General features: G+C 43.9%; 1 protein-coding gene across 3 annotated transcripts in view; it reads right to left on the reverse strand.

Annotated features, from left to right (window-relative positions):
- NSUN7 (NOP2/Sun RNA methyltransferase family member 7) overlaps positions 1–25041 on the reverse strand; it is a 1148229-nt gene that overhangs the window by 372585 nt on the left and 750603 nt on the right. For all 3 annotated transcript variants that reach the window (XM_069201939.1, XM_069201936.1, XM_069201945.1), the window contains one exon: positions 16285–16386. In XM_069201939.1, coding sequence (XP_069058040.1) covers positions 16285–16386 — 102 coding nt within the window. The remainder of the gene's footprint in view (positions 1–16284; positions 16387–25041) is intronic.

Here is a 25041-nt window from a genome sequence, read left to right on the forward strand (position 1 = left end):
CAACCAGGTAGGCATTCAGGACATGCCCACAACTGGGATACCTCTGGAGAGTGCCATAGATGGAGCCATGGCTCTAAAGTTCTGGGTACAAATGTGCTCCAGAGGATAGGTTGTGGCTAAAGATCTTGGACCAGAGGATGACCCAAAAAGAAATGCTGCGTTTGCTTACAATATTGCCCTTTTTAGCTCCTGCGAAGCACACAAAGAGTTGATCACCCACCCGGACTTGTGCAATGGGTGTGCCGAGATGTGTCCTGTGGCCACTGTGCCACGGGGCTGAAGCTGTACCTCACTGCAGAAGACAACTTAGACAGAAATTGGCTTAGGTTTTCTTGTGTTCCCTTCTGGGTGGGACCTGGCCTGGCAGTTTAGGCTGGATAGTTCCAATTGGAGCAGGCCAAAGACTGATTTGCGGTGGCTGTTCTCAGTCTAGAGTGGCATAGTGGGCAGAAAATGATGGACTGGAATGCCGCCTCATGGCAGACATTAATTCAAACATTCTTTCCATCACTTTTCTGTTTGTTGCTTCCACTCTGTCTTGTTAACGGGATAAGACATCGCACACCTGGGGTCCAGTTTATATAGTCCTTGGGTGGATATGGAGAAAGAAAGATTGGAAGGTCAAAGTCTCGCCCATCTGAAATGCATAAACCACCCTGGATAAGAACGATAGGCAGGAGACTGATTTTTCATCCACTAAAGGTCCTACCTCAGCAAAGCATGTTACTTTCGTTGCATTCATAAAAATGTGGCTGATCAGTTCCACTGAAGTTAGAGGTGCATGATGCATATTTGTTCATCATATGTATATAAGTGAAGCTACAGCCCTCTGATGGAGTTCGCACCTTCAATGACTGTGTCATGCATCAAGCCCCACATAAATGGGACAAACTACAGTGCATCCCATCAGTTGCTAGAGGAGCAGCAAGGAAGTTTAAAATAGCACCTTCAGACCCCCTCTACCTCTTCTCGCCTCACTCCCACAAATGTGTGGTGGTCCAAGCTTACTCAACTATGCTTTTAAATAGCCTAATATCCTGCCAGACAGGGAAATGAAAATGCTCAACCAACTGGGCAAAAAGATCTCCACTTAATGCACTTCGTTCCTAAAAATCGACAAATGTGTCCTATTTCCTTGGAAGATACTTACAAGCTGTATGGTAAATAGCAGCTTTGGCTGTGTTGAATTGTTTTTTTCTTTACAAAAAAATATTTTTATCGAGTTTTTACAGCACATCCCAAATCAATGTGTAGAAGAACTAACAATACTGTCAGGCGTAATTCAGAGACAGGGCAACTGTGATCAGTTAGCATTATAGATGTACAGTTAGAGGCAATAACAGAATTACCGTGCTCTTGCAAGGCAGTGCGTTTCCCCCAAGAAATTGCCCAGGAGACCACAGGAGTAATTATGTCTGGGGCCTGTTTGCATATATGTTATATTTCTATTTTTTTAATGAATCATAAGCATTTGTAGCAGATAAATGTTTGAACATAGGAGAAAAAAAGTTATTCTGTATCAAGTTGATTATTTATGGCAATTTTGATTTAAATAAAATATTTTTGTTTGTTTTATTTTGCCTTGGTAAATCCTGGGTGCTTCCACGAATGAATAAATTTCCATTTGTTTTTGTGAAACTTCTGTCTCAGTAAATCCATAGACCGTTTGTTACCGTTTTTATCTCTCCCCTTTAGCCTACATCAGTTGGATGTGAAATGCTGTACTGCACAGGAGTGGTGACTATGCTGGCTATATCTGTGCCTGGGAAGGGTCCAATACAGGCGTAGTGCTGTTCAGTGTATGCATCATGCGAGGAGTGCAGTATATGAAGGATGCAGTGCTTTACATCCACAGGTGAACTGTATTTACTCCCATGGCATTTGCTATGGGGCTGTAATTTTTGAAGTCTCTCCTACTGTGACGTATGGCTTTTCAAGAGGAAGAGGAGAAGTATGTACTGAAGTCTTGCATGGCAGCTGTGCAGCAACGGCATACACCATGTGGGGCTAAGGGGAGTACTTCTGCCATGTGGATCAGGCAGGAGCCCATTAACTGTGAGTAGTGTTAAAAGTAGTTTACCAGGAACAACAAAGACTGTGACTGACCCAACTCATAGAATGAGTGGGGACGCCGAGGGAGCATCACAGGACAGGAGCATTGGAATCAACCCCCAACAATTTTTTGGGAGAGTGGGAAACCTCAGATCACTGCTGGAGCATGACCATGAGGAGGAGACAGAGCCTGAGTCTGCGGAGTGCAGCTGCTGAGTCCAGGTGCAGCCAACTCATATGATCGGACTGGAGCTGCTATGAGGGCTGCTGATAGGACGTGGTCCAAGATGCTGCAGGCTTTACTCCTGCTAGAGCAGGTATGCCTTGTTTCATGTGTACCGGGCCGCAGGGGACTCACTGCTGAAAATTCTGCTCCACTAAGACTCTTTTGACCTGACTTTAAGAGTCAGAGTGGACACTTGGGATACAGCGTGCTAGTTGAGCATTTCCTGGATGTGGTCACCAGTGAATGGGTACCCTATTGTGTCACGAGGAGAGTGGGACAGGGACTTTCCATAGAAACACTAGAGCCCCAACCTCAAGGGGGCAGTATGTTAATGTCTGTGAATTACGTAATGCTCCTTTGGATAAGTAGCATTAGAAATAAAATACTTATCTTTTCTATAAAAGTGAATATTTGGCTGGACATTGATGTCTTGCTGCTGCTGCATGCTCTTTGAGTTGTGAGCCTGTATCCACTTACCTGACACCACACCTCCCCTCCGAGAGAGCCTTGGATGGCGTGTTTGTGTCTACCTCTGAGAGGCAAGAGGAGGAGGGGTACTTGGCCCAGTTGTTCAGGATTCATAGTAGGTCAGTCCCCGGGATATCAGGGGTAAAAGGCTGAAACCTCCATGGTTGGGCCCAGTGGCCCCTGTGGTCCTCGTGGCCCTCTGAAAGGGGTTCTGATAACAATATAGAAAATTCTGTGGCTACAGCCACCAATTGTGTTGCATACAGGCACAAGCAGATTTGCAGCAACAACAGCAACAAGTTGTTTACTGCCCCTAGAAGAGTTGAGGCTCAGGCATTGATAAGCAACCTCTTCCACTTTGGCAGAGGATAAGCTTAGACAAATGGACTCTTTAACTGGTTTTCTGTGGCTATTCGCTGACTTTTCTGAGGAAAACCCCGGTTCCCCTTCCTTCCCTACCATCCTTGCTCCATGGAAATATCTTGTTGAAGAAAGATGTCTCCATTCTAGCCAAAGGAATGACAGGCTTGATCTCCCTCTCTCAGGGGGGCCAGAACAGCTACTCAAGATACCCTTCATCCTGAAAAAAGGTAGAGGTATTCAATCATTGTAGACCTGCAGTGGTTGCTCAGGTGACAAGGGAATCAGTTCAACAGCCACCTGCAAGATCACGTATGCCTACTCTTGCCAACTCTGAAATCCCTACAATTGTGGGCACATTTACCATTTTGTTAGAATGGTCCCTTTTAGGCCCCATAGCCACAAGGATCCATGGTGACACAAACGTCCTTACATAGATGTGGAGCTCATCTAGACCTTTTTGTTCCATGGAAGATGGACTCACAATAAAATCCATAGTGGATCTGAGAGCAGTAAGGCTGGCTCTGGGAGGATTTCTTCCTCACATCAAGAAGAATCAGTAGAAATAACAATGGCCACTAATTATGTCACTCGCTATTAGAATAAGGAGAAAACTGAAGTCTTCCTTCCCATATTTCTGGAGGCCAGAAGGTTGTAGCTTTGCATCACAGAAGACTTAGAGGGTCATTCTGACCCTGGCGGCCGGTGGCCGCCAGGGCCACCGACCACGGGAGCACCGCCGACAGGCTGGCGGTGCTCCAATGAGCATTCTGACCGCGGCGGTTCAGCCGCGGTCAGAAGCGGAAAGTCAGCGGTCTCCCGCTGACTTTCCGCTGCTCATTGGAATCCTCCATGGCTGCGGAGCGCGCTCCGCAGCCATGAGGATTCTGACCCCCCCTACCGCCATCCAGTTCATGGCGGGAAAGCCGCCATGAACAGGATGGCGGTAGGGGGGGTCGCGGGGCCCCTGGGGGCCCCTGCCGTGCCCATGCCAATGGCATGGGCACGGCAGGGGCCCCCGTAAGAGGGCCCCAAAATGTATTTCACTGTCTGCCTTGCAGACAGTGAAATACGCGACGGGTGCAGTAGCACCCGTCGCACCTTCCCACTCCGCCGGCTCGATTACGAGCCGGCATCCTCGTGGGAAGGTCGTTTTCCCCTGGGCTGGCGGGCGGTTTAACTGGAACCGCCCGCCAGCCCAGGGGAAAACTCGTAATACCCGCCGCGGTCTTTTGACCGCGGCGCGGTAATTTGGAGGGCGCGATCCTGGCGGGCGGCCTCCGCCGCCCGCCAGGGTCATAATGAGGCCCATAGTCTGTCAGAAGACCTACTGATGGATACTTTTTAACCCCCAGGTTCCTAAGCTGTTGAATTAACCTTCCAGACCTCGGGCTGGTCTGAAAATCTTTTACACAGCTATTTTTCTCCAGCACCACAAGATTGCACCATTCAGCTTCAGCCATAAATCCACCTCCAGACATGACCACACTGCAATATGTGAGCTACCAATCAGCAGCAGTTGCTGTTTTTCCACGCCTCATCCACGCAGGTCTTGAGCTCTCTCTCAGTTTCTCATCACCAGAATTCCTCAGCATTTCGACAGTGACAAGGTCAAACGTGTTCCTAATGTTTCAGGGTTCAAGCCTTATGGCAGATACTGCAGGAAGATGACCCTACGTAAATAAAATCGGCATGTGATATCTACAGCTAAGGCCATCGAGGTGTGAGAGTTCAAGATATTTTTGGATAAAGCCTAGAGAGAGAAGTCAAAGGTCTCTCTCACACCTTCAGGTAAATCAGCTATCAGGGAACAATGTTCTCAAAGATTTTCCCAAAATAAACAAATAGTGCTGTAGGAAGGAGATGTCCTTCTCTTCTTCAAGGAAACAGTCTTGCACCTCCACAGAGCTCATCCCTGGCTACACAGAAGAAAATGACTGCAAAGATTCTGTCCCCAGAGGCTCTTTCTGTGCCAAAGCATAGCTGGCCTTGAGTTGACTATGACACCTCATACAAAGCTATCAATGTTGGAAGACATGGTTGGTGTGGTAAGAAAGTTAAGATGAACTGCAAAAATGTTCCCTTAGGAGAGCACCTTCCTATGGCTCCAAGATTCACCCGGATGGAGGAGTTGTTCAGTTTCAACTCCAATGCCCTCATAAAATGTCTGATAAGGCTAACGATTCCACATGATTTGGAGGTTTATAATCTCCATCCCCATTACAACACTGATGCTAACTTATATCTAGACCTACCAAATACAAGTGGCCTGGACACTGCTTCATTTGGGACAAGGATGGATCACTATCACCAGCATCAGATCTAATCTCTACCATCCTCTACCGGCTCTGCTGCCTCAAAACCTTTCTGGCTTGATGACCACTGTCTTCTAGTTAGTGGGGTCTGCCATTTTCCCTTAATTGGGAAACAGTCACAACATATTACTGGACCCTCCAGCCATTCTGCAAGGGCTATGCACCACCCTTTCAGTTCCTTCCTCTTTACTGCCTTCAAAGGTGTTAAATGTATAAATCATCAACAAAATAGTTTTTTTTTGCAAGATTTAATTTGATCATTCATTGTTAACGTGAATAAAAAAAAAATTGTATAACTAATGTGTCCTGGACCATCAACATAATGTATATTAAAGCGAGTATGGTAACGTTTTGGATTATATTTCCAAATAAAATAGTCGTACCTCTTGGTACCTATATGGTTGAAAAGTTTAGGATTACAGAAAGTCTTCAGAAAGATCAAGTTCTGCATAACAAACAAGACCAATTCCTAATGTTCTATAACCAGTTATGTTTACTGTGTTACTATATTCAGCCAGTTGCAGGTCTTCCTGCTGTGGGTAAGAGTTTGGAATTAACCCTTTCGTATGCCTGGCTGAAAAGGAACAAAGTTCAACATGGTGCAAACAAATAAAAAAAAAAATTCATTTTTCTGCATCCGGCACAGAATAAGGTGTGTCATTGAGCTATGAAGTGTACATTCCCAGAATATTTCAAGTATGCGTGGGTGTTCCATTTTTATTCCTATCAAAGGTCCAACCATAATGCCAGTAGAACGGTATGGTGCTCATCTTAGCAGGTACAAATTTTGGAGTATGTATATCTTGGTATTCTAAATGGAGAGGTCAATGGTTCTCTTACGTATTTAGATCAAAAGTGTATGATGCCATAAACATAACTGGAAACCTACACCTAAAATTTATGCTCCACATTTGAAGGAGGCCTCTTATCTTAAGTGTGCTAAAAGTGCAGAATGCCTCGTTCATGGTTGGGCTTGAAGTGGACAGAAGGAGAGAGAGCGCTATTAGGAATCCTCATGTGGGTTCTCTTCTGCTAAGACAGACTCAGAGTCACCACTGCATCTGGTGTTTCATCACTGAAATGTATGAATCCTTTAAGTGTACTCGGTCGCGTACAGTAATGGTCAGAACAAAAGAAAGATGCACTGAGACCCCACAGCAACACAATTTACAAATAAATCAGAAGAAATGCCAGACATGATACAGGCAGTTATGAAAGAAATTCCAAAAATACCCCAATACTTTGTGTTCTGACACAGTAAATAGGAGTTCATTTCTTTGTATCAGAAAATTATGTGCTGCTCAAAATACTGTGTGAGCTTTCCAAAGTCACCTGCACATATTGTCCGACCGGCCCAGCCATTATGTTATGTTATAAGGACCCTAAAAGGTGCGAGATGGGCTGTCAGATGATGGTAGTCACTTCCAATCCAAGGAACTCCATGGGTAGATCCTGATACAAGATGGTGGACTTACCTATTTCAAAGATCAGGAGTTGGCTAGAGGTCATGTCAGCCCTACCAGTATTCAAAGCTGACTTCAAAACATCTGTTGTCTCTTGCCTTTACGCATCATGTGACACTTCATTTACATTAACGTTTTGTCTTTGTTCTACCACAGATGCCAGATTAAAGAGCTTTAGGTTCCCCTTAGAGTGATATAATTCAAGCAAGAAAAGTGTTCTGTTTTGAATATGTTATTAATTAGTCCTTTTGTTACCAATGGTCATTGTGGTGTTCCCTCTTTTGTTGACACCCTCATGTGTGGCGGGGTATCTTAGCTGTATCATTTGAATGATGTCTTCCATTTTAGCTGTGCGTTTATTGTTGTGTCTACATTAACCTGAAATAGTCCAAGCTTGTATGGACCTGCATATTAGCCTTTAGTTTGGAGGATCAGATTACGGTGTACAGAAGTGGACAGAGAATAGCAAGGATCAAGTAATATTGTGGAGGTGAGTGGATTGCCTAGTTTCTCACATGAAGATAGGTATAGCTTGGAATATTCTTGCTATGATCTTCCCAATTATGTCCTAGAATTTGATCTTTGAGCCTGCTGAATTCTGTCAAAGTTTTTGAAGTTGAATTAAAAGACCTGAATTAAAACTGTGAGCTGACTAAGATACAAAGGTCCCTTGTTCAGGCCCCTATGTTTTTACAGGAGAAGAAATTGTGTTGAAGACAAGATAAGACCAGATTCCAGTACTCCATTCAGCTGCCTCGAAGGCAGCTGTAGCCTGAACTAATACATTAGTTTTTTTATGTTTTTATTATTTTCATTTCAAAGTGTACATGAAACCACCCACCCCGCTCTCCCATGGTTAGGCATCTGCCCCCACTACTACAGAGTCCATACCAATATCAGCCACTCACACTATTACAGTTCCTTCCCAACGTTTATGCAACAATCTGTGGTATAATCTTGTAACAGTGGTATTCTAACCCCCTCCGCTCTTGTAGAAGGAGTGTCTTCTGAATTCCCTCCTTAACCCATGTTCATAACCCATCCCCCCATATTTTCTCAAAGTTCCTCATGCACCCTCTTTCTTTATTACTCTACGAAATTCCATTCCCAGATCCCAGGTTTGGTGTGTAGGAGGAAGCCCAGAACCACATCTCTGTGCAATACCCCACTTTGACACCATACAGACGAATTTAACGAACAGTTTTTGGTAGCGTGAGTGGTCTGCTGGGCCCTACACGCCCAGTATTGCCAACCTGGGCTACGGTTCCAGGGGTAGCCCTGTTGCTTCCTCTAACGATTTCCCCACCGCTTCTGAGAATGCTCGTATGCAGGGGCAGCTTCACATAAAGGTGCCCTGAAAGCCACAGCCTTTAAGGTATTTTGCATCTATCGTCCAGCCAAATCTGCAGGGCAGGGTGCATGTGTAGTACACCCTATGCATAATCTTAAGCTGGATCTGTCTGAAACACTTTTTGACACCATCGCAGGGAACGCCAATGTTTCCCACTAGTCATCCTTACCTAACTCCCCCCAGGTCCTGCTCCCATTTACCTTGCAGCATCAGCAGGGGGGGCTGTGTGCTCCTCATCACTGTACCATATGTCAGTGAGATCAATTTCGTGTCTACCCACCCATCCATGAGTCTGATTTCCACAGGGACTCTTCTTACGTTTCTTCTTCCGACACACACTCCCTGAGTGCGTGTCACAGCTGGCTATAGTGTAGCCACTGTGTTTCCGACATCTGATATTCTTGCCTTAAATAGGAGAAGGGAGCTACCCTGTTTACATCCCACACATCTGACAGTGTACATAGACCGATGACATTCCCAGCCCCTAAACCCCTGCAGAGCTGCTACAGACCATAGTGGTGTTTTTGTAGTCAGTCTGCAGCCCCATTCCATTTCACTGGACAATTTCTTACAAGTTTCCACTACTTTCCTCATCGCCTGGCATGTGTCAGGCAATAAATTGCCCTGTATAGTGCATGTAGGTAGCTTTCTGCCCCATTTGTGCACTGTCTCTACTGAACGCTGAGTTGTCCCAGTCCACGTATGCCCAATTATTCACCAGACTTACTTGTGCTGGCTCATAATATGTATGTACATTTGGTAGGGCAATACCCACTTCATATTTCGACCTCTGAAGGACTTTCATGGTTATTTGAGGTTGTCTTTCTGCCCAAAGCAGTGTTCATACTAGCGTACCACCTTAGTGAAATAATTCTCGGGTATTTTGTAGGGGCTGTTATGGAGTAAATACAGAAATCCAGGGAGTGCCGCCATCTTGAACATTGCTGCTTTTCCTAACATTGAAATCAGGAGTGATTGCCAGTGTTTCACAACCTGCTCCAGACGATTAAGTAGGGGGGGGGTTACAAGTTTGCCTCATAATATGAATCTGGACATTTAGTTATCCAGATCCCCAGGTATTTAAACTTTAACTTCATTATCCGAAGCGGCAAGGTGAAAGTTCCCCCAGCGTATCCCCCCAATCGCGAACAACAGTGAGTTGTCCCAATTTATGGCAAAGCCAGAATGATCACCAAATATGCAGAAAATGTTCTGCAGTCTGTCTAAAGTTTCGGCCACATTGCTCAAATAAAGAAAAATAGCATTGGGGTATAGTGAGATGCATTCATCTTCACCACCACCACCAGGTCATCCCCCCACTTGTGCATCCACACGCACCCATTCCGCCAAACTTTCTATTGCGAGGGAAAATAACAATGGTGAGAGCGGACACCCTTGCACCATGCCCCTTCATACACTGAACTCCCGCAATGTGTGAACATTAACCTGCACCCTTGCCTTGGGTCAGTCGTATAGCAATCTGACCCACCTAAATATTCAGGACCAAATTCCATCGTATTCATGACACCAAAGAGGTAGACCCCATTCCAACGAATCAAAGGCCTTATTTACATCCAGGGAAGCAATCACCTTCCCAGCCGGCGAGTCCTGGGCTGCAACCAAATTGTTCTGTAGCCATCTTAAATTCAGCTTGGTCGAGAGTCCCAGCATAAACCCATTGTGGTCCGGATGTACTAAATCTGTCACCACCACCCTCAGTCTGTTCACTAAATGTTTAGCCATGATCTTGATATCTGTGTTAAAAAGTGATATGGGTCCTTATGAATTGCATCTATTTGTGGGTTTGCCTGACTTTGGGATCAGCACACCCGTTGCGGCGCGCATGTCATCTGGCAGTTCCCCCCTTGGAATGCCCTCACGTATGCCATGTGGATTGGGGCCATCGTCCACCTCCACAGCCTCTTAAACATTTCAATTGGGAATCCATTTGAACCTGAGCATTTCTTGATTGCATTTGACCCAAGGCTGAGGATACGTCCTCCACTGTAATATCCCCATCTAGGTCTTTGATGATTCGGTCTCGCCCCAACCTTCTCATGGGACTGTCATTGATGAAGGCCAATGCTTCCTGTTCTGGGCACGCAAGTGGGAGTCACAGAAAAGTTCCAAGTGCTTGGCAAATTCATCTGCTATTTCACCATGTCTCTGGTATCTGTCTTTAATTGCTGGACAGTCATACTATCTCTCTCTTTGCTACCAAGCCACGCAAGAGGTTTGCCTGCTTTGTTCCCTACTTTGTAGATTCATTTCTGCTTTGCCAAATAGGATGTCCTTGCCTCATGTTTGGCTACTGTTTGATATTAGGCCCATGGCCATTTTATCTGGGTGGATCGGAGTCTCTGCATATTCCCTCTCGAACTATGTCAACTCTAACTAAAAAGTGAGCACTCTAGTGCACCTCTCCCCGGTGAGGATGACAGCCGTAATCGTGGCCATGCATGCCTCCCACAATGTTACAGAGCTCTTTGCTGAATTGTTGTTTCCCTCAAAATAGCATTTAGATGTTTTATCTAGATATTTAACTTCCTGCTTGTTGGGGAGATGCCACATTTCTATTCTCCATGACCCTTTGGGTTTCGTTGCTTTAATAGTTAGTGTTACCAGTAGTGAGGGATAGTCACTGAGACCTCTATCTAAGTACTTTGCTTCACTAAATCTGATGAAAAACTTGTCGAGTTGTGAATGAATATTATGTACCCCAGAGTAGGAAGAGTAACTTCTCTCCTCAGAGTGAAGGGTCCTCCATATGTCGCATATCCTAGGGTCTGCGTAAGGGCCCTCGGCTTCTCTTTAGTGCCCGCTCTTACTCGTGGACTCATCCTGTTAAGTATGAGGTTGAAATCTCGCCCAGCATCACCAGCGCTAGCGGCTGCCAACAGTATGTTATCCACTTTCCACAACGCTTCAGCCTGGAGTCCCGGGGGGGCGTAAAGGTTGACCAACAGTACCACCTCACCCTCGTGTTCTCCCAGGATCGCAGTGTAGCACCAATGCGTGTCTGTCCAAGTATGTTTTGCATTGAATGGGTACGGGAGTGTTTTCCTAATCAAAATCATCACCTCTGTGAGTCTGAAGTGTTTTGTGCCTATCCCGCCAATCTATACCTCTTTCTCCCCATACTGCAATGTTGCATGTCAATTAAATGTGTCTCCTGTAGGTATAAAACATCAGGTTTAGTTCTGTAAATAGCCCTTAGCACCAGACTCCTCTTTATTTTATTGCCCAGGCTGTTAACATTCCAAGATAGTAGTGGTATTCATTGGGAGGGGGCGGATATAATCGTATCTTCCCTAACCAGATCTAACTCCCCCATGGGCAAATGGTTAATGTTCAGGATTGTTGTGTTGTCCTGAAAATCCCCTAAACTCACCCCACCCTACCATACCATGTAGTGACTGTAGGATTAACCACTGCCCCAATTCACTGTATGTGTAAATCCAAAACCAAAACACTAACAAACATATGCAATTGTAGCTGGGATGCAACTGCTTGCAGCTCGTATTGGGCTGTCCATACATCAAAGTTACACCTAGGCAATCTCTACTCAGTGAGCAAAGTTGTAGCACTGCTCAGAGCCCCCATACCCTGAGGTCAGTCCCATTCTTGCCAGATCTTGTCTTTGATTAGGGCCCTCACACTCAATTGTTCTGACGTCAAGGTTGTTACCAGCAGCATCTGGTCATCCTCTATTTTGTGCTTTGTTTCTGTTTGCTCTGAACTACTGCCTTCGTCCTCAGAGGTAAAGGATCTCCACCTGTTGTTGCTGAGAACATCAGTGCATTGTTGTAACTCCTTGACTGTCTGCTCCTGTGTTGCCTTTATCTGTTCCTTGGTAGGGGTGGAAGCGCTGTTCTTCTCCCTATTGTTTCTTCACCTTGATGGTGCTGATTTCCATCCTTCATCTCCTCTCCCTGAGGTGGTGGACCCGACCAGAAACCTTGATTTTGAAGCCATGACCAGGCATCCTATACGGGTGAAAGGAAGTGAGCCTTTCCTTCGTGTTCCACTCTTAACTTTTCTGGGTAAAGAAGTGAGTATCTGAGTTCTAATTGTTGTAGTACTTTTTTTGACAGGTACAAATGCCCCTCATTGCCGCTGGACTAAGTCCGTATAGTCAAGATACAAATGCACTTCGCGTCCATTTCTAGACCAGTGGCCAAGTTTCCTAGTTGCCTGGAGGATGACATTCCTGGCCCTAAGGTTCATCAGTCTCACTATGATCAAACGTGGGTTCGCGCCTGGCTGTGGTGGATAGGATGGAATTCTTTGTGCCCACTCCACGGAGAAGAATCGGGAGGGATTGCCCTGTAGGCCGGTCTTAGCCAACCATTCCTCCACAAAGAGTTCTATGTTCAGCTTATCCGAATTCCCCAATACTATTGCAATTCTAACATTGTAGGAGCTGGACCTGCCCTCAGCATCCTCCAGTATACCTGCCAATTGCTTCATCTCCTTCTTCATGTCAGCCCACTTCCTAGAAAGATCTTTCACTTGCGAAAGAGTAGAGCCTATTTAGGCTTCTGACTCCTTTATCTGGTCAGTCAATTTCCAGTGATCATCCCTTAGCAGTCCCACTTCACTGACCACTGCCACTATTTGAGTCTCTAAGGAAGTTTCAGTGTCCTTTATTGCTTGTAGAATGGTTGCCTTATGTATTGACAAGGATGTGCCGTCCTCCTACTTCCCGGATACCTCTGTCTCCCGGCCTCCAGTGCCTCCACCTGGAGGAGGGGGAGTGGGCAGGTGGGCAGGGCTTTCCCCCTTGAATTTTGGGGGCATATCACTGTGCAGGCAGACACTCCTCCTCAATTTCTGTGTTACATACGTTGGTCAGTTTGACGAGTGTAAAGTGTCTCCGGTCTTCACACCCCCAGGGTTTTACTCACAGTGCACTATGTGCACCTCACCTTTGAACCTTTGGTGCAGCAATTCTTCCTCCACCGTGCCCAGTCATGGACTGCACTTCTGTGTCACTCCTCCGAGTACTTGTTACTGGTGGCGGCTTCCCTTGTTTACCAACACATCGCTGCCCCTGTTTATCCCCAGTCCAAACTTGCCCCTCCCACCAGTGTTCACTCACAGCAGTTCTGTGTAGAAGAGTGTGTCTCCTGTGCGACCCCCTGGGTCACTCTCTCACTGGCTCTCCCATGCGCAGGCCTGGCTAACTTACCCCTAACGAGATGGAGGAGAAGAGAAGAGCAAAGGAAGAAATCACGCATGGGGGAGTTCTCACAGCCCCTGAAGCAGACCATAGGCCTTGTTGCTTTTTCACAGTCACTGCTCCCTGGGGCCGGTGCCCTCCTTCTCATAACAAGGACTGTCTTGTCCCAGGCCATCTGTGATATGCCACTCTCACTGGAGCATTTCCTCCTCCTGTGCATGGTCTTCAGAATTACGCAGTGATCATGCAGTCTGCATCTTTCCTCAGGGCTGGCTCTCACCCGGCATGGGCTTTTGGTCTGTGTGAGTTTATGTTGCTACACATCTCTCGCCAACACCTTTGCTCGACCCTCACCTTTATAGCACTTTAAAGTAGTGTCCCAGCTGCCACCGTTGCAGCCCCAGTAATGTCCTGAGGCTGGACGGTCTCATGGCCCCCTCTTTCCCCCGAACTCCCATCAGGGAGCTGCGGCTTGCTCAAACACAGCAGGTTGGGGAAGGAGGTAGGAAGGGAGCAAATCTCTACTATTGCTCTCCCTCACCTCCAGCTACTCATCGCCATCTTCAGCTGTAGGGAGTTTCCTCCAGGTACTGGGCTTCACAGATGCACTTTAGTTCTTTGTATACTTTTATCCCCGGGTGTCTATGGACCCCTTACTTGGTCAGTGGTCCAGATGGCGATGCAGGACGCTCATCCATCGTGCATCGGTGGCAGCACCTCTACCAGTCTGACACCCAGGCAGTCATGAGCTCCACAGCTTAGAGCCGGCCAGTTCTGATTCTTTTCCTCTCTCCTTCGGTGATTTCTCAGGGCAGCTGTCACCTCATCCCCCAGGACACCGGGATGCCCATAGATTCCCTAGTTCAGCAGGGGGTAGTGACCCCATCCCTGTCACAAAGAGCCTCTGAGTGCGTGCTTCTTTAGGTGACGGTGGCTGCTTTTTTTAGACTTGTAATCCCTCACAACTTGTGGTTGCCTATCACATCAGGCGTCATTTTGTCTCCAGTCTTGGCAGTGAATGCAGTCTCTTCCAGCTCCACGAGCCATTAACCGGGGGCAGATGCACACCGATTTTTACTCTGCCAGTTGTAGGGCTCTTGGTCCTCCTGCGGCCAGGTCTGCGGGCAAGCTGGAAATCAGGAAAATAGGGCCTTGTGGATCTGATGGAGTCAGGAGCTTCGAGAGTTACGTCCTACTGCATGGACGATTAGGTCACACACCCCACTAATACATTTGTTTTGAATCACACTATGAATGCTAGAAAGGATGAGTAATACTTATTCCCATCAATTGTTTGTCACTAGTTTAACATTAAGAGGTAGGTAATGTGAGTAGGATGAAACCTGCCCTGATAATGGACTCACAGGGGGCTACATTAAAAGGTATTTCATCACTATTCACTATTTTATCACTTTATCTAAACTAGTGACAGTCGATTGACAAGGATAACAGTGACCACCCCTCATCAAGCAAATGGATTGGGATTGAAGACTTAAAACTGGTCCTGACTACATGCTGTTCAAAGTGATGAAGAAAATGGATCTGTAGTTAAAAAAAAAAAGCAGCAGGAGGTGAATTTGTTGTGAGTCAGTGTGACTTTGATGAGTGTGCAGTAGGAATTTCTGATGAAATATAAACCAACAATTAGATGCTTTGTATTTTTATGATAAAAATGAAAGAATGTGTTTTACAAAAAGATGGAGATATTTGAATTATGTAATTTTTTTAACTAAGTGTAAATTTGAGTCTTATGTGAATCAATTTAACTGAGTTCCTTTCTGGAAACTTTGCTACCTGTAAAGTATCTGAGTAATTACCTTAATTGGTCTAAATCCCTCACTCAATGTGTAAACACCTACTTGTTAGTTAAACGATACTAACATCACTCTGATAAGTACTAGCAGCCCTTCAGAAGTTACTATGAGTCGCTAGGGTGCAAGAAGAGATCCAAGCTTTTTGTACTTTCCCCTATGCTACAGGAATCTCTTTTCTCTTTTAGAATTATTTCAAATATGTTTTCATTGTCATGCCCTTGCAGAAATGATTAGGTATATAGTGAATCAAATGTGACATTAATATCATTAGGAGGTTTGGTGGCTGTTGATTATCCAAGGCAAGCACTTCTAGTTGTAACCCTCTTTGGAAACCATAACGGAAAACCATACTCACCCTGGTAAAGGTTAACATCTTTTTACTCCAGTAAAATAATAGATTAAATTCATACAAGGGCAGTGCCACAATGTGAAAAAGGAAAACAGCCAGAATGGCAACAAAAAGTATAGTCAACAACAGAGGCAGAAGGATTACAGACTACCATTTAAATAAAATGACAATTGGCATCACACTGAAAACCTTGAAATAATGACCAGTAAACAATTGGAGGTACTATGTGGACTATAAGGTATTCAAGAAGAGGATAGAATGTTGGGGGCCTGCAGAAATACCATCTAAGGATGACAAAAAAGCAGTGAACTTACAATTGTGTGGCCATACACTTGTCCATATATTGAACAGGATACTTGACATTGTACCTGCAGTAGTTGTGTCTCCAAGATCAAGCAAAAGAAACAGACCGTAGGGGTATTAACCCACAGGAGTGTCTGCTCTTTCAAGAGATAGAGGGATAAACACAAAATAAAATCAAGAGAGCATCATATGTATGTCAGTTTATTTAACTGGAGGTTCTTTCTTTTTGAGGTTGTGCATACATGTTCTGGTCCATTTTCTTAAGTAGAAACATATCTGTAGATGTGTTAGTTTAATACATGCATAGATCTTAAAGGTAGTACAGACTAGTGTACAATCTGTGTTTTAAAATATGATCTCTTATATTGTATCTGTTAAATTAAACTCCACTATTCACTTACATTTCATGGCATGTACCATCTCTAGTAGTTGTCTGTTGGAAAGAGCATTAAGTTTCTCTTCTGCTACAGATCCTTGAGAAAAATCTTGAAGTAAGTCTGTATCTAAAGAAAAAGAAATACATCCTGAGTGTGCACACAGAAAATACACCAACATTTAATGTTGTATATTAAGATGTGCTGATTATCCAGGCATTACAATGAAAGCCACAAAACAGTGCAGTAACAAGCTAAAATAAAAATGCCCATAGACCCTCCCTGGTGTCATCTGACCCAAGGCTACTTAATGTTAACTTCTTTTAAAGAAGTCAGCCTATGAGAAGACTGGTCCATATAAACATTTGTATTAAGCCTCATTCAAAATGATATCCTACACATATCACTCATTCAAGCTAGAAACTGGCTTCAGATTCATAAAGATGAGTTACTTGAATCTTTGTGCCCATTCATTTATCCCATTATGAAGAATTTTGCAGTTTTTGAATAATTTTAAAACATAAAATACAACATGGATATACAAGAAGAAAAAAAGAAACAAAACATGTCCAATATATCATCTATGCCATATTATCCCCTTGGAAGTAAAACACTCCTCATTACTGTCAGTGTTAAGAAAGAAGTTTAAGATTATCCTAATAAACTAGGTATAAACTAAGCAGTCCCTCAAGTCCCTTCAGGTGCTGGCACTAGAAAAGTGCAGTCAGCAATCTCAGAGAGTGTGAGCAAGTGCAAGTGATCATAAAGCTACATTTAATTGTGGTTAGTTTCAGAAGGAGAAACACACTGGCCATATATTTTTAAGTCTAATGGTATTGTAAAATAATTCACAAAATGTATCCTCAGTGTTTGTATGGTATAAACCTTTTTCCAAAATATTCTCAGAAATAACAGGTCGTTCAACTACACTTTAACTTCATAGGTATTCACAATAAAGTACTCAGAAAATCTTATAGAACTATCCACTGGATAGATCAAAGACAGTGCTCTGCCAACTTACACAGACATTAAAAGTAGGAGGCCAGAGAAGCCAAAAGGGAAAGAGGATAAGAAAGGAGAACCCAACTCTACACAACAATTTTGTTTTACTTCTCTTATTCAGTCTCCAGTCCACAAGTCCCCCTTATGGGAGGACACTGAAAACCTATAAACCACACCCCTTCTCTAAGGCAAAACTCACCAGTTGTCAACCTCAGCAGCTCACATCACTGTTATAATGTGTTTTTCACAGGCATGTTCTCGAGAAATTGTTTGGGTGAGTCAACATGGGAAAACACATAGTTTTCCATTCCACATTCAGCTTTAAAGTTTATTGGGTAGCTGAGTAAGGCCACCATACTCTCTGCTTCTAGACTTTTTTTTACCTCCAGAAGTTGTCCTTTGCAGGGAGGTGTCTCTGGACTTAGGCCAGGGGAAAAATAGTTGCTCTGATCCCATCATTCTTTTATCTTTTTGAATGGCAGCTTGCAACACTTCTCCAGTTGTTTCTCTGGGACATTACTTATACACCCCCATCAATCATCCCTTGTGGACATTGTGCCTCTAAATCTAGCAACTCACAAAGCAAATGTTTTCTTTCAAGATATCCACCTGGATCAGCGATGGAACTCTGGGTATTCTCACCTGAGTCCCTCTATGAAGTATATCAAGACGCTTAATCCTTGTTTCCAACAGTGTGCCTGTCAACCACTGCTGATTTAAGTCTCCAGCTCACTCAGGGCACTGGGTGAGGCCTCCTTCTGATTTTCCAAGGATTCTAGCCTTGATTATTGCTCTTTTTCCACAGCTGTTTTTCTCTTTGCCAGACCCCTGCCTCCATTTTAGATTCCCCAGTCTTAACTGTTCTCTAAACATTTGCTGCCTTTTCTGTTACTTCAGTGTGTGTGGAGTTATTATAGAGAGGTGTTTTTGAAGTAGTCCTAATTAAGCCGGAGCAATCTCAGGCAGTTTCCCTCGCCAGCCCACCCAGCCTCAGTCCCCCAGACAGACAGCATGATCCTGGGCTCTGGAGCTGTCACCCAGGATTTGGACTGCTCAGGATTATTGTCACTATGTGCTACCTTGAATACTGCTGTGAATCCACCATCTTCATGACTAGGCCATATAGTGAGAAGCAGCATGGACTCCGCTGCTACAGATATTATATCTGCCACCCTTCTCCAACTTTCAGGAGTGTCTGCGACCCCACCACTCCTTCACGCACTAACACTGCAGTTTCTAAAAGCCCATTGTTTGAACCGGTCCTCTCTGCAGGGTCACCCCCCCCCCCCAAAACCTTTTACCTTTATCCTCCATTTTTTGCTGAATTCGTTTTTGAAGGCTTTATGACTCTACCGCTGCTAACCAGTGCTAAAAAAAACAAAACCCATCACCTCTTCCCCATGCAGCAGGAACAAAGTATCAAGGACTCAAAGGGTACCATCAGTTAATAACACCTCCAGAGTCCTGGACATGACATTCCCTCTGATTTGCCTCTGGCAAAGCATAAGCTGAGTGCGCCTGTGTGAAAATATGTCTTGTCACCATTTATAACTGTCAACCTCCCAGTGTGCCACAAGGAAATAGCCAAATTCAGAGAGAAAAACTATTTCTTAATACCTTGGAGTTTCCTTAGAGTCCCTTGCATCAGGTCCAAGTATACAAAGATTTTATTACATCTCAGAATTAAAGTGTGCCCTGCTTTGATGCATGTGTTATCACTGTTTTGGTCATTGTTAACCAACTCCATCACAATTATGCATGCTCCCAAAGTTTGACGACAAGAGTCTATTGAAAAGATAGTGACCACTTCTGCCACAAGTTATGTGGAAAAAGCTGTATTATTGAAAGCAAGCACAACTCACCCCTGTTACAACTGTTGCTTTAACTTTGTGAACACTGATCTCTAACCCCATCCTCCCACTCCAAAACATTACCACCCTCAGTGGCTCTACAGCATCCCCAGTCAACTTTCAACCTTTTAACACACTTTAAAACTCCCTTCTTTGTAACATTTGTCAACTTTCTCCCTTTTGTTCTCCGAATGTTCACACCAAAACCAGTCTGCTTCGTATTTCATCATCAATCTCATCATGCCTCCCAAACTTCTCCTCTCGGCAGTCATCCTATCCAAACTTTCTCTCCTCTAATTATTATCCGACTTGCCTTCTCCCAAATCAAGCCATACTTGCTTGCACCAGGGTGGGTGACAAACCTTGCACTGCAATGTAGGGATAATGAAATCCTTTCAACCATGGGAGCCAGAGAGTGATGCAGCAGTCGCCAACATCATCCATACCTTGCATTACCTCTCCTCTGCACAAGGCCTCCTTTGACATCTCAGGATCTGTTGCTTCACTGAGCATCTCCCTTATAAATAATCTGTACAACAGAACAATAATATCTTCTCCTGTGAGCAGTGGGAACCGCAGACCTCTGGCTTTCTTAGCTCTTATTTTTAATTTCAAGGCTCTCAACATCGTATTCAAACCTTGCCATGGTCACTATAACATGGTCTCTGAATGATTCACAATAGAGCAATTCTTCGGACCATGTTTGCACCATGGAACCGACACTGTTCCAATCCCAGAGATTCTCAAGGAAAGACCCTCAAAGGGACATTCTATTCTCACTGTCATCTGGTCAATCCTGGTCACTGTCGCAGTCAAGCTGTTAAAGTGTCTCCATTATGACGTCCTTTCTCTGTATCAGTTGAGCTGCCCTTGACAAATCTCTTTCACCCTCTGGAAACAATTCTACTTTTCTTCAGAACCTTATTGCTCTGCTTTTTCAGTGGGCATGTTGTCACAAATACAGGATGAAGAAACACCTCAAGTATATAGCAAACATGGATCCTGTGCCAGCATGTGCTGTCACCTGTACCTCCTCTGCAGTCACCACTGCTCTTGTGGATGAACCAAAGGCAGGACCTCACTGGGTTTGGTTCACTATGGGGTTCCTTCTTGGAATCTTCAATGGCCCAGGCCACCTCCCCTCAAATCAGCATCAGACACAGATAATCTCCAGGAACTTATTCAGAATTGTCCAAGCTGTCAGTTTGCTGCCTGGCGTGGGGCAGACGCCTGCCGCACCATCTTGGATTCATCAAATGGGGTGGCCATCTATGACCCATGAGGGGGAGATTTATCCGCTCCAAAACCCCCAGCTGGGACATCTCCTTTTACCCTGCCTGTCCTGCTCCCTCCAAGGTGTGTTCCAGTCTGTTCGTGCTGCCGTCAGAGCGTGGAAGAGGAGACCCACTGTACGATCCAGAGAACGCACCTGCTCTGCCTCGCAGCAAACTGTGACCCCTGCTTTATGCTTTTAAGTAATCCAAATACCTTAAATGTACATATATTAATTTTATTGTTTTGCTAAAACAATGTGTTTTTACATATTGAACTTTTGTTTCTTTGTCAGGCTTTTTCATACTTGGCCTAGTATAAGTATATACTTTATCGCCACAAATAAATTTGCTTAAAAAAAATTATTACATAATACTGAACCTGATGTACCATTTGTTTGTGAAATCACAGTGTTTCAGGCTGGGAAATTGCTTTTTGGTATGTATTAAAACCAATTAGCAAAATTTCTGACTCCCAAAATGGGTTAACCAACCTATACCCAATCGTAGTTAGGAAGGGGTGTGAAAGGGGGGCCCCCTCCTAACTGCAAATTGATATTGTATGTATTAATGTTGTGTGACCAGAGTGGCATTGCAAACCATTTAACAGTTACCAACCTTTCAAAAGAGGCAGTAACTTATTTGGAAAGACAAGCTGTCTCAGTTGGACAGCTTCCCCTTTGGGAATTGTGTGGGAGCGGCATCGGGGGAGCACGCAGTAGTCCAAGGCACTACAGCCTGCTCCCCTTGATTTGTTGCCAAGTGGATTTTTTTATATATCAGATCTGTTTCCTTTAAAGAAACCGGGCAGCCTTCTGCTGTTCTTGCAGGTAACCATCCCTGGCACAGGGGGTTGCAAACAATTTACTTTGGAATTAATACATGCCATATTAGCATTTATCACACATACTTCAAATTGCTTAATAAATAAATCAATAAAAACAATACCAGAAATGAACAGAAATCGGGAATATTTTTACTAGGATCAGTACAAGTTTTATCTCACAGTTAATGACAAAAGCATCTTCCTTTAATTGTTTAAAATACCATGTTTCAGCATGTGCAACACAAGTATACAGTATACATAGGAGGGATTCAAATGAGCTGTGGTAGAGTCTACTGAGTAATATACACCTTCTGGTTCATTTACTTATAAATACAGTCTGACACTTCTCTAACAAGATAACCCAAGCAATACGAAAGTGTCATTTTTATATTTAACAATTAGCTAAATGGCGCACAATTAATTTTCAATGCTGTAAATTATGCCTTTCTTTTACTCTTGACTTATGTGTTGTTTATGTCTGTTCATCGGTCACACTCTAATTAAAGTCCCATCTTATAATTACCTACTTCAGAAGAGATGTGACTTACTGGCTAACCTACTCACTTGGAACCTTGAGACCGGAGTTCTACTTCAGGCTTCAGTACTAGACTGAATACTGATTGTAGGAAAATTCCTTAATCTTCCTATGGCCTTAACTGCAAGTGTATAAAATACGATGCAAATGTGAAATGCAGTGTAATTGTTGAAATCAGAAATTAGTAGTTTTCCATTAATGCACAACAATGTTGCTTCCCAACAAGGTTTGTACCATATAAATATCACTTCTTAAATATACAAATAGGTGTTTGAATGTCATGCATTATTGCACAAGTTGATGTCTAACCTAACCCAGAGGCATTGAGGTTTGTATAATCACACTGCACTCAGCAAGAGCCTGAGGCTCTACAGTCTATACATTATGAAAAGTCACAGAAGTGATGTGTAAAACTGTTTGAATCATTCTGAATTAGCAATCAATGCTGAGGCCTAGTAATATCTGTTGTCACATTCGTAGGGGATTAGTTTAGCAACAGAGATGAACTTTTCTTTTAGATTAGGGCCTGTGGTGAGGGTCCTTTTAGGACCCATGTAGGTCACCCATGTTTTAGCCTAGTTTTATAAATGATGTATATTCACATTTTATTCAGGCAGGCAAAGCTGCTTTTAGTGATTTTTTTAAATGCATTTTATCAGTACTTTTATTCTAGGAAGGCAAGGAATAGGGTGCTTGCTTAATCAGCCTTTGTACCACAAATAATCAGTATTTCTTGTCCAAGGCTGTTACGCGAGGTACAGAGTATGCTACCTAGTGTTCTCCGTTTTAGGAGACAGCTTCAATTACGTAGATACTACATTACCTCAGAACTGTATTCGTAATATACCATGGTTTAATATATAAACTGTGCACTGGCCCAAGGAAGGTAGAGGGAATTCCGGTCATGACCATCCTGGGGCGTATACTTTACGACTTGCAGTTTAGCTGATGCTGATGCTGATCATCAAGCTTCCGGAGAGGTTTGCTATCTACACAACAGACTGATTCCGGATACTTGGTCCTGGTATCAGATTTGGGTTGGGGCTGATCGTTTAGATCAAGCCAGGCAGAGGGTTACAACCACTATGCTCTTAGTCAGACATAGGATTAGGTAGGAATCCATAGAACATTCTGAACCACAAACAACAAGGTGGGGTTGTTTATCTTCTTCACCCTGATCATAATGTTGGTTACCTTGCTTTGTTTCATCTGCCTCATTATCGAATAACATGCTTTTTATACCAGATTGCACTTGCTTCAATAAATGTATTCAAAGCTTATCTAGCATCCATGCATCTCGCCTTAGCATTCGTGAGTGACTGAGGGAAAAGGGTACAATCTGGTTCCACAACTTCCCAGAGAAGTCGGAGTGTCATGTTCAGGTTGCCATAATCAGCTTTTACCCCAACAGGATTGGAGGTTTAAGTGAGGCACTGTGAGCTAGCCAGGAGTTAGGCCAACAGCTACTCACTGTGTGGGTCGCACTCAGTTTCCCACACTTGGCACTGCTGCCGTCCTAAACACACAGTCCTATTACCAAAGCAGGAACCGCACAGCAGGCCAAGCTAAATATGCATATAGTTGGCCTGTGTAAGCAGTGGCATAAAAAAGCTAAACACCTACTGGTCAAAATGTGCTCAGAGCAATTCACAAAAGTTCAGTTTCATGACATACCCATACATCATCTCAGAATTGCACATGTTCATAATCCCAGTGCTGTCTTGCCTGATAGCAGTGTATATAATACACAAGATTCTGCATAAAACTCTGTCTCTAATTTATTTGTTATGTTTGCCTCAGATAAAGAGCCTCTATTGTTTATTTCACAATCTGAAAGTCATACCTCCTTGCCATGACATCACAATAGTTGTTTACAAAACTGGAAATCAACTGTTGTGATTTCATAAAGGCCTTCCAGGCCTTTCTGAGCACCTGTCAGTAAAGCACTGCTTGTCTGCTGTGATTGGAGGAGTTAGGGGTTTTTGGTTAAGGATTGCAGGTAAGATGTTCATTTTTCACATTGGCATCAGTGAGGAGAGGGTATAGCTCTCCATTAATCTCTGGCCCCGTGCAGTAGATGGAGGCAGGTATCAGATGATTTTGGGGGCCATACATGACATAACATTGGATGGGGTTCTGAATAATGTCGTAGTTGGACTCTCACTCCTAGGCGAGACTGCTAGTTTAGAGATGACAGCACTTTTGTTTGTAGGTGACTAGGCCAATCCTACAACAAGTTGCAACTGTCAGCCTAACCCTCCTGGCTCACAAGCAGTACCTCAGCAAAAACCCAAACAGTAAAAGGTGATTTCTGGCAGCCTTTAAGCATGGACTCCAGAATGCAGCATCTCAGGGGAGTTGTGGTGAAACGGAGATTACCCTTTTCTCACATTAGCACTAAGTCTCAGGCACACACAGGCAATGACGAAGATGCAGGAATGTTTCCAATATATCTATTGAAATGACTGCAATCTATGGTAAAATGCATGAGCTGGAATGATTATGATAATGAATAGTGCAAAAAGCATAATTGTGAAGATGAGATTCGTGAATACAAAGACCCCACCATCTTGTAATAAACATGAGATGTAAAAATCCTAGCATTAAGACCCTCATCTCTAACCTAACGAGAGCTAGGTGTGATAAAAATAATGTGCCAGTACCATGTCCATGGGAAGCGCCCACTAACCCTCGTTACCTTGGAATGAGGTCTCTAGATTAGACTCCAAGGTGACATGAAGGCTGGGTCTAGATCAAGGCGACGTGCAGCATAGATGGCATCGATGTCATCTGGTAGGAATCCCTCTGATAACCTTGTCTGTGTGAGGTGTATTTATGCAGACCATGTAGGATCTCAGACGCAGGTATGTTCCAAAACAATAGATAAGGAGGCATACTTGTGGAGGCAATTATGTAAACAATTCCCGAAAGTTTACGTTATGTTCATGTCACCTGTACGTTTGAAGAGGACATGATGTTCGTACCTACATACATCATTTGATTATGACACTGATAGTGACCCTTCACAGAGTTGCAATGATAACGCAAAATCAAAACATTTCTCTAACTATAAACATGGAAGCCATTTAAAAAGAAATAATAAAATTAATGGGCTAAAACAGGGGAAGCTAAGTAGGTAAAATTCACTGGTTGACGGGGGCACAGGCTTGCAAGCCAAAAGGCTATGCTAACCTCCTGAGTCCCAATAAAATAACAGGATCAACTACAATAACATCATAGAGAACTTGACCTTTACTCTTGTTGTCCATATGACGTCACTTAGAACCCCTTGGTGACGGA

Source organism: Pleurodeles waltl, chromosome 1_2 (genome assembly GCF_031143425.1).
Source record: "Pleurodeles waltl isolate 20211129_DDA chromosome 1_2, aPleWal1.hap1.20221129, whole genome shotgun sequence".
NCBI classification, from domain to species: domain Eukaryota; kingdom Metazoa; phylum Chordata; class Amphibia; order Caudata; family Salamandridae; genus Pleurodeles; species Pleurodeles waltl.